Genomic DNA, 17,946 nt, shown 5'->3' on the forward strand with positions numbered 1-17,946 from the left:
GCAAGCAGAGAAGACTTAGGAGACACCCTAGAGGGCCCTGCTGTGATGGTCACTTAGGAAGAGATGGGTTGCCTCATCCAGGGCTAACATACAACTACTAGAGAAGACTCCAAAACCAAGAGAGTTGAAGCTCAGGGGCTTCCCAGCTTCCCCCTCTGTACTCACACTCTCGGATGGTTTGGTGAAACCGTTTAAAAGTAAATAATGGCCAAGTACATTTCAGCCTCAGGTTTAATAACACCATAGACTAAAACATAGTTCAGAAGACAAACTGGCAATGTCAATGTCGGAGCCAGCTGTGATAAGCTAAATAGAAACAGACCACCCAAAAGGGGTCCTTTACTTCCAACCATTATCACCTGCCAGAGTAGGACTCTGAGTTGTAGATAGGATCACCTGCCAGCATACACTCACCAGCACACTCCTACACAAATGTCAGCCAATCAGAGGACCTGAACCTCAGAAACCCCTCACCCCCACCTTTACTACTATAAAAATCCCAATTCTAACTGAGCTCGGGGCTCTCCGTTTATCCCAATACGTTGGACATGCAGAGAGACTGAGTTTGCAAACTTGCATAAAATAAAAGCTCTTTGCTTTTACATACGGGACTGAGTCTCCTTGCTGGTTGTGGGGGACTTCACAGATTGGGGCCTAATAGTCAAGTTGTTAGCATCAAATGTTTCATTTAAATTGCTTCAGATTTGACTGTCAAGGATAAGATAGAAGTGGAGAAAACACAAATGACCTCTCTCTCTGTTTCTCTCTCTCTCGGTGTTTGTGTATGTGTGTGTGTGCATGTGCAGAGGTCAGAGGCCTCAGCTCTTCCCCATCACTCCTCATCTTATCTTTGAGGCAGGGTCTCTCACGGAACCTGGAACTCAGGGATGGCTAGACTCTGGCAGGGAAGCCCCTGGGGGGTCTTCCATCTCTGCCTCCCAGCACTGGCATTACAAATGCTGTCAGTCTTGCTGGACTTTTAAGGAATTCAGCTCCTAGTCCCTGAGCTTGCCCTGCAAGCACTTATCACCCCACCCAACTCACAAATGACTGTTTTTTAGGGTGAAGAGTCAACAAATACCAAGTATATGCATATGGTCAAACGCCTCCTTGGGGGCTCACCCACACTTAACTCATGCGGTCCTCAGGACAGTGAAACCATTGCCAACAAGGCCCAGAGTCTCTAAGAACTGAGCACCCTGACCCCCAGGCATCGGTGGAAGAAGCGGGTGTCAGCTCACAGTTCACCCTCAGGGTTGGACACCACCTGTCTCCCCTCACTGGCCAGTCCCCAGTTCTAGCCTGGCACGCCTCCTCCACAGTTTGGCCCTGAATACACTTCGGGATAAGTTCCTCCGCTGTGATAAGCAGGACCCGATCTCTGACAGCTGTTCCCCGCTCTTCATCATCATCGGAAACAATCAGGAAGCATTAGAGAGTACTTTTCCCTTTACAAAGGTGATAATTAGATAACAAGCTGAGATTAAAGTAATTACAGTCAGACAGCTGGCGAGGCAGTACAGTCATGTTGAAATATTGTGGGTACTTCAGCATCTGGTTCTAATAACGGCATAGGCTAAAGGATTTTACATTAATTACAAAACATAATTTAATATAAACACGTTTAATTACAATTGATGAGCGATAAACTGTTCAAGAATGACTTAACCCCTTTCATGTGTCAAAGCGATGGGCAAACCGCGGCCTGTGAGGCCTTCTTTCTCTCTCTCCCAGGCAAACCCTTCACAACTCCCTCACCCGCTCTCTCAGAGGAAGCCTCCTCACTGAAGGAATGTTTCAGGCAAGGATGTCGCTGAGAAGGCCATGAGTGTCCCATGCATGTGCAGTGCTCACAACCCTTGGAACACCTACAGAGAAGGCTGCGGTGCTGCCAGGCCTGATGCCATGTCTGGGACTTGGAAAATGAAGCAGTGTCACCCTTTTCTCTTGGTCCCTCCATCATGCAGTGTTGGCATTGCTCCTGACGGTCAGTCTATGTGCATCCTATGAAAGTGTCGTGTTCCGTTAGGAGATGGTGTTTGCATGTGCGGGCACATGTATGAGCACAACTTTTTACACAGGTGCTGGGGATCTGAACTCAGGTCCTCATCCTTGTTCAGCGGTGAGCACTTTACTGACTGAATCGTCGCCCAGCTCCTCCCCTTACTAAGTATTTAAAGGTAAATTCATCTTCTTTACTAAAGCTGGGGTGGAAACGACCCTAGGTCCGACTGTCAGGGTCCTGCTGCCCCTGGAAAGTCAACATTTAAAAACACCTAAGGGTCTACCTGAGACAAGGCATTATTCTGGCAGAAATTCTCCCTTACAAGCTACCGATCTGAATCCTTACCTCCAGAACTGGCTGAGACTACCTTGGGGTTCCTGCTGTAATAAATTGGGATCACACAGACACAGTCTCCACTAGACAAGGACATAACCCTCATTAACTGCAGCAGGCCCTTCCAGATGCCCCTCTTCAAATGGGAGACATTTAAAAGTCACAGGAGCTAAATGTTGCTAAGTCACAATTACAGGGAGGTGATCCAAGCAGCAACCCCAGAATGGCCTAAGGTTGGCTCTTCCTAAGAAAGAGCGTGTGGCCTTGAGCAAGTTGGAAAACAGCCATCAAATTTCCCTATATGACAAATGATAGGACATTACAAATTACCTCAAATAATGTCTTTGCCACTTGCTGTGGGTTTTTAAAGTGTAGTGTACACAGTCTGTACTAGAAAAAAGACAGTTTGCTGATGCGGGAGAATTGTCTATATTCTGTCAATCATATTTTAATAAAACGCTGATTGGCCAGGCAGGCAGTATAGGTGGGAAAACCAGACAGGAAGTAGAGGTGATGCAATGAGAACAGGAGTATTCTGGAAAGCAGGAAGCCATTCCTTCACTCCTGCGCAGACCACTGAAGAGGCAGCATGTAACTTGCCCAGCTGAGAAAGGTACGGAGCCATGTGCTAATGTAGATAAGGATAATGGGGTAACATAAGTTATAAGAGTTAACAGGAAGCCTGACCTAATGCTTATAACCTTATGGTTATAACCTTATGGAGTCCTGTGTGTGATTTCTCTTTGTGGCTTGCCAGCTGTGGGGTACCGGGCGGGACGGAAACCCCAACAAGCCGACCCCCCCATGTTACAGTTTGCCAGGGTGGGAAGATGCTCAGTTTAATACTTGCTAGGTAAACATGGGGACCCAAGTTCAGATCCCAGCACCTATGTAAAACTGCCAGGCATGGAGGCACATGCTGCAATCCCAACACGGCGGAGCTGAGAAAGAAGGAACCCAGGGGCTAGCTGGTGGAACTGTCTAGAGAAATTGATGAACTCTAGGTTCAGTGAGAGGTTACGTTTCAAATAATAAGGTTTGGAAAGAGACTGAGGATGACATCCAAGATGATGGTCTATGACCTCCACGTGTGCATAAACACAAACACTAAACAACACACGCACACACATACACACACGAGAGAGAGACAGAGACAGAGAGAGGAAGGGAGGGAGGGAGGGAGGGAGGGAGACAGACTCTAAAAGAAAGTTATTCTGTATACCCTCTTGCTAAGAGAAGAAAACTAAGTTTCCTAGCATGGAACTCTGCAGTCTGAATGGCAGCCCTTGACAGGTTAAGCTCCTTTAAGTGAGGAAGGAGGTGGGACAGAAAGCAGCCAGCACAGCATTGGCTGCTCTAAAATTTCTCACCACTTCATTCAACTTAAAACATCTGTAAATCAAAGGAGGAAAAAATGAAAAGAAAACTCAGTGTGAAAGAAAAGTTTACAAATCACATATATATATGAGTATATGTTAATGTATGATATATATATATATGGAACTGTTACAAATCCTCCAAAAATATAAAAAAGCAACAACAACAATAACAAAAAACACCCAACTAAAGGAAGCAAAAGATTTGAACAGATATTTTCCCAAGGAAGATCTGCCCAAGCTCAGATGCTTGGTGTCAGTAGTCATCAGAAACTAGGAACCAAATGGAAATGTGACCGCAGTTCACATACAACAGGGTGGCTGCTAGTGTAAAAATCAGTAATAGCAATCACTGGGGATGATGTGGAGAAACCGGAACCTTCATGCCCTGCTCACACAAAGTAAATACAGACATATTTAATGCTCCTCAACTCATCACATCACCTAGAAATTCCACTTACATATGTATCCAAAAGAACTGGAAAATGCCTGCACCCAAAACAATTCATGCCACATGTTCATAGTAGTATTGCTCATATCAGTCCCCAAATGTAAACATTCTAAATATCTGTCCCCTGACGAGTCAATGAACAAAATGTGGCACATCACACGTTCTAGTCTTTAGGAATGACGTACTAGGAGAGGCTATAAACAGATGAACCTGGCAAACACCGTGCCAAAATCACTCACACCATCCCACTCCTGTGCAAAGTCCAAAAGAGGCAAATCCAGAGAGACAGGATGCAGATTAGCGGTTGCCAGAAGGTGAACCCGCTAAAAGGTATGGAGTTTCTCTTGGGGAGTGATGGAAATATTCTGTAATTTGATGTGCTGGTTACATATTGTAAATATGCTAAAGCTCACTGAATTGCTTGCACTTTAAAATGTTTGAAATGGAGGCCTGGAGAGATGGCACAGCAGTTAAGAGAACATACTGCTCTTGCAAAAAAACCCAAGTTGCAAGATCGCAGCCCTGTAAATCCAGCTCCAGGGGATCTGATGCCCTCTACTGGCCTCCACTGGCAGTTCACTCACATGCACATGCCCACACACAACCACATACATTAACTAAAAATGAAAATCTCTGAATGGCTGAAATACTGTTGTTACGTGTATTTACCTCCATTTTTAAAAAGGCTATCAACATATGTGGCTGGAGTTCAATCCTACTGGAGAATCCTGGGGTCAATGTAAACGGTGCATCTCGAAGTTATTGCAGTCGGTAGGGGAGGAAGTTGGGGCTGCTCATACACCAGTCTCACCAGCCCATAGCGGAAGCCTGCTCTCAGGAAAGGTCGGCACTTCTGGTCTGCCTATAAAAGTAGTTCTGTGAGCCAAAGAAAGACGTGAAGAAGCCCAGCAGTGCTGGTGATGTGTCCCAATGTGCCTCCAAAGGACACGGGCCAGCAGGCTCAGGCTGTACATTGACATTCTGGCTACTCTCTCTCACGGTAAGAGCAAATGAGAAACTGAGTGAGATGCATCGCAGTGCCGTGCAAAGTGAAAGCCCGCTACAAACCTGAGTTATTTGTATAGAAGGTTAAACAATTTTTTTCAAACCTGTATAGCTCACTGAAAGACGAAGACAGAATTCACGCCGTTTTCTCTGTAGGACAGAGTCTCTCCGATAGACAATTAAATTAACTAAAAATCTACTAACCACTCTAGCAAGCATGCTGCTCAGATGGCAATCATATCATCAAGACATCCAGAGGATATAGTAAACAACTTTATGTGTCTCCTCCCCACTACCTCGCATCCTCTGTGGGGGAGACAGCTGCTGCTCTCAAGCAAAGGCCTTGAGGGTTGATGTTAATATCTATCTACTCAAGTTGCCCAGCATCTGAACATCATGTGGTTTGTTATGTAGGTGTTTATTTGGGCTTCAATAAACACATTTGCTGACAGCTTAGTGCAAAGGACCAAGATATGTGAACACCTGAGACCCCGGGAGAGGCAAAGCAACACACTTCTTGCCCACATGTCCAGCCTTCTGTTCTCCTTTGAGGAGCCCAGTATCCAGGCTGCTCCACGACAGAGGTATACATGGAGGAACGTTCTACTCCAAGACCCAAGCAAGGGCATCCAGCAAGGGCAAAGTGAGATGCGCGCCTACCTGGTCAGGTAGCTGCTGAGGATAGTGTCGAAGAAGCTGTAGTACACAGAATTGTTCACGTGGCCATTCCTGTCATTGTCCTGCCACCTGGTCTGGATGGGCAAGAAGTACCCATAGGCTTCCAGCTGCCGATGGTGGTCCTCGGCTCTCTGGTTGGCTGATGACATAGCAAAGGAATGGGTGACTTTCCTAGGAAGTAGTCTCCACATCCAAGGAATCATAATGATTGCTGATTCAGAATCCCTTCAAGGAGAAAAGCAACCATGGCATGAATGTCTGTGAGAAATCCCGTCTTAGTTTTAATTGCATACAGTTTTGGGCACTGGTTTCAAAAGGATGCTGGTTTTCTTTCTTAGGAAATGACTCTTCCGCGATCATCCAAATACTTGTCATAAACTCTAGTTACTTACTTAAAGGACTCCTGGGGCCGGTAGGATGGCTCAGTGGGTAGAGGTGCTTGATGCCAAGGCTGGCAAGCAGAGTTTGGTCCCCTGAACCCACAGGGTAGAAAAAGAGTATGAAAATAAATCCCTCTAAAGTTGTCCTCTGACATCCACAGGTGTAGTGTGGCACACACACAAATAAATGTGATTTTTTTTTAATTAAAGGGCTCTTTACTAAAAAGGTTTTGTCACACAATACAGAAACAGGCAACGCCTTTATGGGATTTTTTTTAAAAAAATGGATTTTAATTGTGCTTGTATGGAATTCTTTTGCTCTACAAAGTATTTTTAATACTATAAAAATCTAATAAAATCTACAAAGTACTCAAGGGTATAAAAACACAGCTTAGACCATCAGTATAAAATAAAATGCTCACAATTTTCAAGAGGATCTGATGACTGTAAGTTTTAAAAAGAAAAGCATAATCAATTTCTAAAGAAATTATATCTTACAGAAAAACACTCAATGCACTTTTACAAAAGGGAAAAAAATGCACCAATCCCCATTATTAACAAACATTTCCATGAGTGCTACCGCGTGCTATTTCAGTCTTGTAAATCTGAGTGTCCATTTTAAAATGGGATCCCACTGTACGTGTTGTTTTGAGCTCTTTCCTGAACAATAGGCCACTAATGTGTTTACATATTCATCTGCCTCTGTGGTAGCATTAAATTCCATTATATCTCATTGCATTGATGCACCAGAATTTATCACGTCCCACATGAATGCATATTTAGTGTTTGATTCCAGTTTGGGTCATGAGATGAAAATCTTTCTAAATAAATCTTTATATGTGTTCACCATTATTTCCTTAGGATAAATTCCTACAAGCAAAATTGCTGGGCCAAAGGACAAATGAATTGTTAAGGATTTTGATATAAATTAATACCCTCTGGAAAGACGGTACCAATTTGGCCCCTCCCTAGCAATGCATGAGCAAGCCAATTTCCCTGTCAATTGTAAAATGCTTTGTCAATTTGACTGTGTTCTCTCATTTCCATATAAATTTAATGAAATGTGCTAAGTGGGAAGATGGCTGCTACTTCTAGCAAAGACGGAGTAACCCAGACCAGAACAGCCTTCTGCGTACGTGAGAAGCTATCACAGAACAGCCGCTGGAAGCTATTAGAAAGTGCGCAAGGTAGGTTTTACAAACCACAGGGGCAGGGTGATACACCCTTGGGAGGTACTCACTAGCCACCAATTGTTTCATCAGGATCTAACTGCAAGCTAGAACTTGTGGTGTTCGTTTGCTTGTTTGTTCATTCCTTGCTGTCCAAGGGACAGAACCCTGAACCTTAACTATGCTCTGAAAATGCTCTACCTCTGAGTCCTGGCCCAAATCTGTGCTGTTCCTGCTATACTAAAAGAAACAAAGATGGAAGAGCCAGTAGCATCCAGAAGGAGTGCAAGCTTCAGAGGGAGGAGACTAAATATCATTCCTTTTAAGGCAGGCAGTGAGGCATGAGCTCATTGAGAGAGGCGGGAAAGAACCCAGCAGGAGTACAACGGTCATGAGGTTAAAACTTGAAGAAGAAAATACAAATCTTATGATGCTAATGGTACGAAAATCATCTTTCAAGGAGTACAAAAACTAGTGAGTGAAAAGACAGGGTAGTCAGAATGCATAAAGAACCTTGACAACTCCCACAATAAAAAGATTCTTAAGAACCCAACTGAAAAGCCCACAAGGGCTGGGAAGAGTGTCTGCCTAGCATATACAAAGCCCTGGGTTCTATGACCAGGGCGGCATAACCAGACATGGTGGGCATTCTAGTAGTAAGATATGGAAACAGGAGGATCAGAAGTTCAAGGTCATCCTTGGCTCCATACTGAGTTGGATAAGCGCTTCACACAATGAACAGTACACATCTATAAACTGACTCAAAAATACATGCAATATAAAAAAAACTTTAAAAAAAACTAACTACCAAGGAACCAAATAATCCAGTTAATAAAAGAGGTAATGGATGAACAGATAGTTCTCAAAAGATAAAGTACAAATGGCCAATAAGCACATGAAAAAACAGTTCAACAATCTTAGCCATTAGGGAAATGCAAATTAAAACCACACCCAGATTTTCTCTCTCTCTCTCCCCTGTCTGATGACTACCATTAAGAAAATTAATAACAAACATTGGGAAATATATAGAGATAAGAGAACCCTATGTACAACACTGGGAGAAATGTAAATTAGTAACTAGTTCACATTATAATTTTACATTGTAGAAATCATGTGTGTGTGTTGTGGGGGGTGGGGGGAAACAGCTATACCACTCCTGAGAATAGGCCCAAAGAATTTTAGTCAACAGGCCACGGAGCTACCTCTCATCTGTGTTTACTGCAGCCCTATTCACAATCAGCAAGCCACAGAATCAACCTGGATGTCTGTAAAAAGATGAACGGATAAAGAAATGTGTTGTATTCAACCATAAAGAAGAATGAAATCACATCTATTGCAGGAAAATGAATGCAACTGGAGATTATCATGCCAAGAGAAGTAAACCTGATTCAGAAAGACAAATACTACATGGCTTTTTGGAATCATAGATTTTATATAGATACATAAAATATGCATATAGCACATGAAAGTAAAAGTGAAACTGGGGGAAGGAAAGGTAATAACAAGAGGGGAGAAGGAGATGTCAAAGTATATGATATTCATGTATGAAAATGTCCCTGTGAAAGCCATCAGCATATACAAAGAAAACACACCAGCGTGAGAAAGTTGTGGTATTGATGATTTCTAAGACCTGTTTATTCCCAGCTCTCAAAATGAATGTGCGAAAGAGTATCTATAAAAACGTTCTTTTCATATTTAAAAGAAGCTGTGGGTAATAAGATGCAAACGCATTTCTTTACTTACTTATACCTGCAAACACAAGCTTAGGAAGGCACATTAGCATAGACGTGGCAGGAGGAAGGAAGGCAATACACATTTCTGCTGTATTTTGGGGATCGTTTTGGCTTGGGGATGATGATGATGTTAACAATAGAGGAGGATGCAAAATTCAAGATGAAGTATAAACAGAAACAAATGAACTCAATGGTTTTTCAAGAAAAAAGAATCACACAAAGCAGACAAACACTTTGGCTAAACACTCTCAGTCTAGGGGCAAAATGATCAGTTAACAAATATTAAACACCAAAGTTATTAATTTTTATAGCAATAGAGCTAATTTAGGTTTAGATTCACTTGAGTCAGTCTCTTACAAATCTAAACCTAAGTGAGTAAAACAGTGAGAGTAGTGTGAACCAGGTTCCTCACCTAGAGAAAGGGCTTAAAAATACTGAGACTGGGGAACCGGCTCAGTGGTTAAGAGCATGCACTGCACTTTGAGAGGATGCAGGTTCAGTTCCCAGCACCTACATTGGGCAGTTAACGACTGCCTGTAACTCCAGCTCCATGGACTCCAGTTGGCATTGTCTTCTGGCCTCCACAGGCACCTGTACAAACTACATGGCACTCTTTCACATAAACCCACACATATACACATAAATAAAAATAATCTTTTAAAAAATAGGCATAGAAGAGAAAAAGAGAAAGACAAAAAGTAACTTTCTAGCATTAGATTCAATTTGTGAGGGGGGGGGGAGCGAATTTAAAGATAGTCTCATCAATCCTGGCCAGCAGCACCTAATGTCCAAATTTCAATTTCTAAGTGCCATTATAACCCACTGCCTAGGAACCAGAGGCTTTAAAGAAATGACAGATCCTAGAATGAGAGCAGAGAAAGTAAAAGGTGATCACGGAACACTGTTATGCTGAAACATTCAGAAATGTTCAAAGAACATGGCTGGTCTTCGCAAAAGCTCATAGGAGCTCCTTGGGGGCTCCTAATGGCGCGATCTGGACCACATAAACATCAAGGACAAAGTAAAAGACCTTCAAAGCAATGACAAGAAGACTCACCCAAAAAGAGTAGAAGACAAAAGAATGATACCTTTCAAGGATGTAAATGGTGGCAAAGCTAGCGCTCTACACCCAGGGAACACTCTTCTCAAAAGGCAGACAAAGCAGGGACTTCAGAACAGTATCACCTTCATTAGCATACTGAAACCTGCCCAAGAATGTCAAAAACTAAGCTCATCAGATATGTAGGAATAAATCTAAAAGAATACGTATGGCCTAGTTTGTCCCTCTGTGGAGTGGACGAAACACTGACCAGAAAATACTTGAAGGGGAGAAGATTTTCTTCGCTGAATTCCAGGTCACTGTCCATCATTGAGTAGAGTCACCAGCAGGTCAAGCGTCTGTTGAGGAACATACAAGGCTCTGCACTCCCGAGGAATGCTGCTTACCGGCTTGTTCTCTCTGATGTATTCACCCCAGAGCTGTCTGCCCAAGGATAGTGTCACTCACAGTGGGCTGCCCTCTCTCACATCAGTCATCAGTCAAGATGATCTCCAAAACATGCTCACAGACCCAAACTTGTGGTGTGGTGTGGAAGACAATAATAGCCTGTCATCCAAGATACACTTAAAACGAGAAAGTTCTAGAGCTGGCATGTTGGCCTACTGGTTAGGAGCACTTGGTGCTGTTGCAGAGGCCCAGAGTTCTGTTCTCAGCACCCACCATGAATGGCTCACAACTTCCTGTAGCTCCAGCTCTGTAGGACCCAATACCCACTCTGATCTCCAGCACCTCTATCCATGTGCACACACACAGACATCCAAATAAAAATAAAATGGGTTTTTAAGTAAGAAGGTTCTTTTTGGTGCTGTTGCTTCGTTTTTCAAGACAGGATTTCTCTGTATTAACAGCCCTGGCTGTCCAGACCAGGCTGGCCTGGAACTCACAGAAATCCATCTGTCCCTGCCTCCCAAGTGCTGGGATTAAAAGTGTGCACCACCATGCCTACTGAGAAGGTTCTTAAAAGTCTGCATTTTTGCTATAAATTTTCTTAAGAATTCAGACTTCATCATTGTATCTTTTGTTAAAACATCAGCTAATGCAATTCATAAAAAACTCAGAAGGAAAGAAGGTAGAGACTGAATGTTCTGGGGGGAATTCTGACCCATGCCTGTGGGAAGAGGAAGAGGAGTCGTTCTTAAAATGCCATTAAATTATCAAGTCACAAGGAACAGTGGCATAATGCAATGACAACCAGAGATGACACCTGCTTCACAGCTATGTGCACGCTACAGATAATGTTAAGGTCATTCCAGACCCTTTGAGAATGCGCCACACAGAAAGTTATCACTGCCGGGCACTTGGCTGAAGTCTAGGCGTATGGTAGTGAGGGGAGTGGGGGGAGGTGGATACCACCATGCAGAGACATTCTCGGGCAGCTGTGAAGATATGAGCTATTTTACCCAATTTCTTCCAAGCTGAAACATAATAGTACATTATAAATCTGTTTTGATGTTACTTAATCTAATGAAAAAAATGTTCATCATTTTGATAAGTGCTCATTAGCCATTTTTTTCTGACATAAACAGACAAGAAAGATGTTCTCTTGCTGCATTTAAAACCCAGCTCAGCTAATTACAGTGCAATGACTCAAAGAACCAAATCAGCGAGCTGAAGTTTCTCACTTGAATTGTCTTTATAGTTGAATTAAAAATCTAACAGAAAAATTAAAAGGTCCCCACCAGTGTGTTTTACACTTAGACGGAGCTGGAGCTGCTAGATAAACAGAGGCCACGCTCAGCTCAGGATAGAAGCTCCCAGTGCCGATTGCTCTCTCTGGGTTTGCTAATGGAGGAGGAAACATGGATCGTGGGGGTGGGGGTGCTCCCCTTCTGGGAAGCTAGGATGAAGATGCGTGTACAATGTATCCATGTCCCTCAGTCCCTTGTGCAGGTAGAAACCACGATGCAGAGGACATCTGGTCAAGGTGGGAACCAGACTAGGACCAGAGAAAAGGGAGAGGCCAAGTGGTTCCTGTTAGATTCCGTCCTAGTCAGCCAGGGAAAGAGCCTGGTAGTATTAGGAATATCAGCTGGCTTGGTTTGGGTCTACAGTGTTAATCGACTGTAAGAGTATCTTGAAGGAGCATGAACTAACTAATGCCATGTCCCCCAAAATATCTGATTTCTGGTCCGGAAGAAAACTTTAACAAGCATAGTCTGAACTTTTGCCTATTATAAGTGTGAGTATGACCCAAAGAATTAGTCATTCCATTGATTTCTATTATAAATTCATTTTGAAAATAATTTCTTTTATTTGTTGAGATTATAATATAAATACATCACTTCCCCCTTCCCTTTGCTCCTTCCAAACCTTCCCATAGACCCTCAGTGCCCTTCCCGAGGGAAGACACTTTCTCCGGCTCTACAGCTTTGTCAGAGTCAAGGCCTCCAAGGCTTGCCCTACCCCCCGCCCAGCATCCATGTTAGCACGCCTACAGTTGCCCTTGTTCAGTTCATGTTCAGGCAGCCATGTTGGTTAGACTTTATGGGTGTAGCTCCTGACTTTCCTAGGAGACAAAGTCTCACGGCTAACTTCCTGTTTCTCTGCCTCACAAATCTCTCTGCCCATTTTTACTATAAAATATACTTACTTAAAACTAGAACTTTAGAGAATCATTCTGTATCTTTGGTGCACAAATTATGCTCATGTGACCCAAATTCCCACCACAGAGAAGCAGGGAGAATTAATTAAACATAACCCACTTCCCTGCTTTCCTGGGAAGCCAGTATTTAAATGAGTACATGGAGTTTTATTAAGGTTCATTTGAATGAACAGCAAAATAACAAGACAGAAGTCTGCTCTTGAGTTCATTCAGTGGTCTCTGCCTGAGAGAGCTCGCAGATGATGTCAGCAACCTTTAGATACTGTGATGTTTAATCCTCACTTTCTATTTAACAGACTTAGAATCACATAGGAGATTGGTGCCACATCTATCTGGATATGTCTGGAAGGATGTTTCTAGAAAAAAATAAGTCCAGAGGAAGACGCATTCTAGGTGAGAGCAACACCCTCCCAGGGGTGGGGATCCCACGTAAGGTAAAAAGAAAGCTACAAGAAAGCTAGCATCCTGGGCGCTGGCATCGCTTTCTCTACCCACTTGTCAGGCACAATATGAACAGCTCTGCTCTACCACACCCTGCCGCCATGATGGACTGATGCCCTCGAAACCATGAACCCAGTACATCCATCCCCCATAAAGGTGTTTTTGTCAAGTATTTTATCTAACACAGGCACTAAAGCAGAACATCTACGTGTGCCTTCTGGTTTCTCAAACTGCCCTTAGCTTTGTTGAGAAGGAAAATGGCTGTCCTTCATTAACTAAGTTTAAGCATAGTGCAGTTGCACCCTGAAATAACATGCAAAGCTTGGAGGTTAAAGACCTAAAAAACAATATTTTTATCTTATGTTTATGTATGTGTACCTATATGTGTGCCTATGTATATGTACTCTCTCTCTCTCTCTCTCTCTCTCTCTCTCTCTCTCTCTGTGTGTGTGTGTGTGTGTGTGTGTGTGTGTGTGTGTGTGTGTGTGTGTGTGTGTGTGTTGGAGCATGCACATCAGACCCTCTGGCACTAGAGTTTCAGATTACTGGGAGGCACCTGATGTGGGTGTTGAGAACTGAACGAGGATTTCTGGAAGAGAAGCAGGTGCTCTTGACCACTGAGCCATCTCCCAAACCTGGCGTTAAGAACTTGGGTGGAGAAGTATCAGAGGTTCAAACCCTAACCACACCCCTTCTCTCCAAGAGAACATGGATGAAAGTCTTCACTTCTTCAAACTTCATAAATGAGTAAGGTGTGGGGCAAACAGCATTGACTGTTGTGAGTGCACTGTGAGATGGTGTGCAGAACACACCTGGCACAATGCCCAGCACACTACCAGACTTCAAGGCCAAGGTGGACATTGATGAACACTAGACACACAGGTGTTCTGAGGACCTTTCTGTTCTCCCGTCTCATCCTGTGCCATTTGAGCGTGGAGAAATGAGCGGGTGCTGGGCAGGCGGTAAGCAGTATCTACCAGGAGAACATTTTGAAGTTCAGCTAAATCCTACAAATTGGATTGAGATATAGTGTTCATGTTAGAGTCCATCATTACTGAAATGACTTCATGTCCATATTTAAAAGTCTTCCGGATAAATTCAAATTATTTGGGCCATTTTATTGACTAGTCTGCTGATGATTTTTTTTTTTACCATTCTTTTGCCCCCACAGCGTAGCAGACAAATAAGTTGTGAAAGAAGGAGAGAAAATACAACCCGCTTTGTTACTCGCTTGCTGGCAGTTTCTACTCTGCTTAGTGTTCTCAGTCTATGGATTTGGGTTTCTGAAGCATTCATTTTAAAGGCATTTGCCTATGTATTTAAGAGTAGATAACATAACGTATAAATCTGACTTCCTGAGACCATGTCCAATTTAAAACGCTACTATCTAGAGTAGAATTCCCTAGTGGTGGTACATCCAGCTCTGTGATGGTGTTGGCATTAAGCCATATGTTAGCCACTAATACATAACTTATCAGTATTTTTAAATTACACAATTATTTTAATCATGTCTCTCTGTGGAGGGAGGGAAGGAGGAAAGGAGGGAGGGAGGGAGGGAGGGAGAGAGAGAGAGAGAGAGAGAGAGAGAGAGAGAGAGAGAGAGAGACTGGGAGCTGCCTAGTGTGAGTGGTGGAAATCAAACTCTGAAGAAAGTGGTATACACTCCTAACCTCTCGGCGATCTCTCCAGCCTGATTTGCCAGTTTTGAATTAAGAGGTATGCTGGTTGGGACTGCTAGCATTTTCTTCTTGCCTCCCAAGTTTTCATCACCAGATTATTATGTATAGTTCTTTGATACATTCCCCCACTTTGAAAATCAGCAATTATTAATGGCAAATAAAGAAAACTTCTATTGAGGATGGGAGGGTCCTGAAGTGACAGATTCCGTGACTCTGGCGACTGTGAAGAGATTCTTCTTCTTTTTTTTCCTAACAGACAAACAAACAAAACCACACAATTTCTGCCGGCTCCTACAGTAGCACACAATGTGAAAAATAAGCTATCTACTTCGTTGTTTCCCTGGGGAGCCCCCAGCTCAAGGGGGGACTGAAATGCAAATGAGGAATTGCAGATGTTATGTGGCGAAAGCTGGTGCAGAGAGTGGGGCGTCCTCACCTTGGACTTGCCTTTGGCCTTCTCCATTGGCTCTCATCTGGACCTCTGGGTTTAAGGGCCAGCTCTACCTAGAAAGGTGCCCATCTTATTCCCTGCTCCAGTGTCCCTGATACCTTACAATCTACAATGTTCACTGAATTATTGCATTTATTTTATTGTCTGTCTTCCCCAACAAGAACAGCCTTCTCAGGAGATGTTTGTCTGTGGTTCTGTGTCCCCAGTTCTAGGAAGGTTTACTGAAAGACTTCTTAAGGAGCTGATTCTCTCTGATGATGGGACGTAATTAAGGGAGACAGAAAAGGGGAATGATCTGGATGTGTGGGATAAAGAAGGGACCATCTGAGCTGGCTCTAAGGATAGGTTGAGGTTTTAAGGGGGACAAGGTTGGCAAGTCATACAGATAGGCCTGTGTACAACGAAACGGAGAGGAAAGAAAGCACCCAGGGGCATAGAAAGGATTGACAGTTCACACTGGTGGAAACATAGAGCACCTTGGAGGGGACCTGCAGGTGGCAAAAGTGTCTAAAGAATGGGGAAAGGATGTTGGGCATGCTTGTACGTAGTACCAGCACTGGGGGAGCTGGCATAGAACCGCAAGTTTTATCCCATTACAGAGCATTCCACAGGCATCTGTATCATTTATTCTACTTTCAAAAACCTACACTTTGTATTAGAAAGGCTACGTTTGTTTGCATTTTATTTGCCTCTTAAGCTTTATAGTGAGATACACGCAACAAATAATAAATTCTCTGACAGAAATAAAACAGGATGATGACCTATTTGCATTTTTGTAAAAATCCCTATATTTTGAAAATAAAAAGATCATCAATTTAAAAAATAGAAATTGATAAGTGTTTGAGTACTACAGAGGATAAGTAAGTGGAAAATCCTTTTTTTTTCCCCCAAGGTTATCTTTAGCAGAGTTTAGTGTACATAGTGGAGATTTCAGTACACAAGAGACCGAGGCAAGAAGATCACAGAGGGCCCAGGGATAGCTTGGGCTACATAGGAAGAATTCATCTCAAAATAAAAAAACAAAAACAGAAGTTTATCATTACATTCAAGAATGATAACACTTGCTTTGTTGCAGGACCATTAGACTAGCTGAGGTCTCACTCATCCCGGCTAACGCCTTAGCACCTTTCTGTGTTAATAGCTGTGTAGTTGTACGTGTGATCATTTAGTACCTAGTCCCTCCCACAGAGGCTTTCTGGGAGCAGGAACCCAGGATTTCCTCTGTTTTACAGCATTCTTTGATCCTACCAGGTGTTCCAAAGATAAATGATGAGTCAAGGAGTATATCGATGATATACTAAAAGAGCAAGGCTGTGACCTCAAGATAGGTTATAGACCTCAATATAGGTAAACATAGCCAACATTTAAACTAATTTAAATAAGCAAGTTGAAGGACTGAAATTCAAGAGAACTGAATCAAAACGAGGTCGCACTTCAGTTCAAAGCAGGGACAAGGACACAGTTGTGAGACCAAAGAAGGCCACACCTATGATGCGAGTCAGGACTTCCTTGGTCAGTAAGTCACTCCTATCTAGGAGCAAAACTCTGAGCTACATGGATTTATAGGAAAGGTGAAACAAGGTCCTGGCCAACGACAATCTGCTGGCTGCTCCCTAAAGTTCTCTCAGATGTTTATCTTCCTAAACAAAGGCAAAAGAGACTTCTTGTGTTGAAAAGCATGCTCAGGGGAAGGAAAGGCCAGCCAAGAACCACCCTCCATCGTTTCTTGCACCATGCTGCGGGATGCACAGAAATAAACATTTTTGGTAGTACTACAACACTTGATTTTAGCTTCCCGACATTTTCGGGATGCTCAGCCATACATGGGTCCATTGTCCTGTTCTGTGTGGTATAAAGAACTAGACCACTGAGTACCAGGATGAAAACTTTCAGACATTTTCCAAGCAGTTGCCTGGAATCTCAGAACAAGGAATAGATATTTTGAAGCAGTTGCCTTTTCAGGACAAACGAAAGCAGAAGGGATTGCTGATGCCTTACAAGGCAAGGTTCCTCGTTCCTGGTGGCAAAGCGTCACACATAGTGCTCTTGCCTCTGTGCATAAACATTACACTTAGATGTCTTTTCATGATTTTCTTAGGATGTCAACGACTCTAAACAAGAATGAGGACAACTGAGCTTCTAGACTCGACTCCTGTTGGGGTCTTTTCCCTGCTCTAACTTCCTGTAGTTGGACACATAGTCCACCAAGGTGACATAAAACATTCAGTGTACATGTTTTATATGAGATACCCATTAAAGTTTGTTGTATTTTCCAAATACCCCACCCAGAGAGGAGGATTGTAAGCTCCCCTCTGCTATGATCTGAATGCTCGTCCTTGCCATACTACCATTGAAATTTAATTGCCATTCAAGAAGTATTAAGAACTGGGACCTTCTTAAAGTCACATTTTAATTGGCACATAATTGTATGTACTTATGAGACCCAATGTTATACCTTGATACAGGTGTGTACTACCAATGCTTAGATGGGGCGGAAGGCATATGCATCACTGCGAGCATTTTTTTGTGTTAGAAACGATCGAGATCCTCTGCACTAACTATTATCATCATCTTTCTCTTCCT

The 17,946-nt window shown here is 43.0% G+C and overlaps 1 protein-coding gene across 4 annotated transcripts in view; it reads right to left on the reverse strand.

The window, feature by feature from the left end:
- The window catches only part of LOC146892653 (uncharacterized), a 154,862-nt gene that overhangs the window by 84,165 nt on the left and 52,751 nt on the right, over window positions 1–17,946 (reverse strand). For 3 of the 4 annotated variants that reach the window (XM_085696725.2, XM_085696726.2, XM_085696724.2), the window contains one exon: window positions 5,831–6,073. The exons of the other annotated variant lie outside the window; for it this stretch is intronic. In XM_085696725.2, coding sequence (XP_085552851.1) covers window positions 5,831–6,051 — 221 coding nt within the window. In that variant the 5' untranslated portion in view covers window positions 6,052–6,073. The remainder of the gene's footprint in view (window positions 1–5,830; window positions 6,074–17,946) is intronic. 4 annotated transcript variants of the gene reach the window in all.

The sequence above is a fragment of the Myodes glareolus genome, chromosome 10, assembly GCF_982192425.1.
Source record: "Myodes glareolus chromosome 10, mMyoGla1.1, whole genome shotgun sequence".
NCBI classification, from domain to species: domain Eukaryota; kingdom Metazoa; phylum Chordata; class Mammalia; order Rodentia; family Cricetidae; genus Myodes; species Myodes glareolus.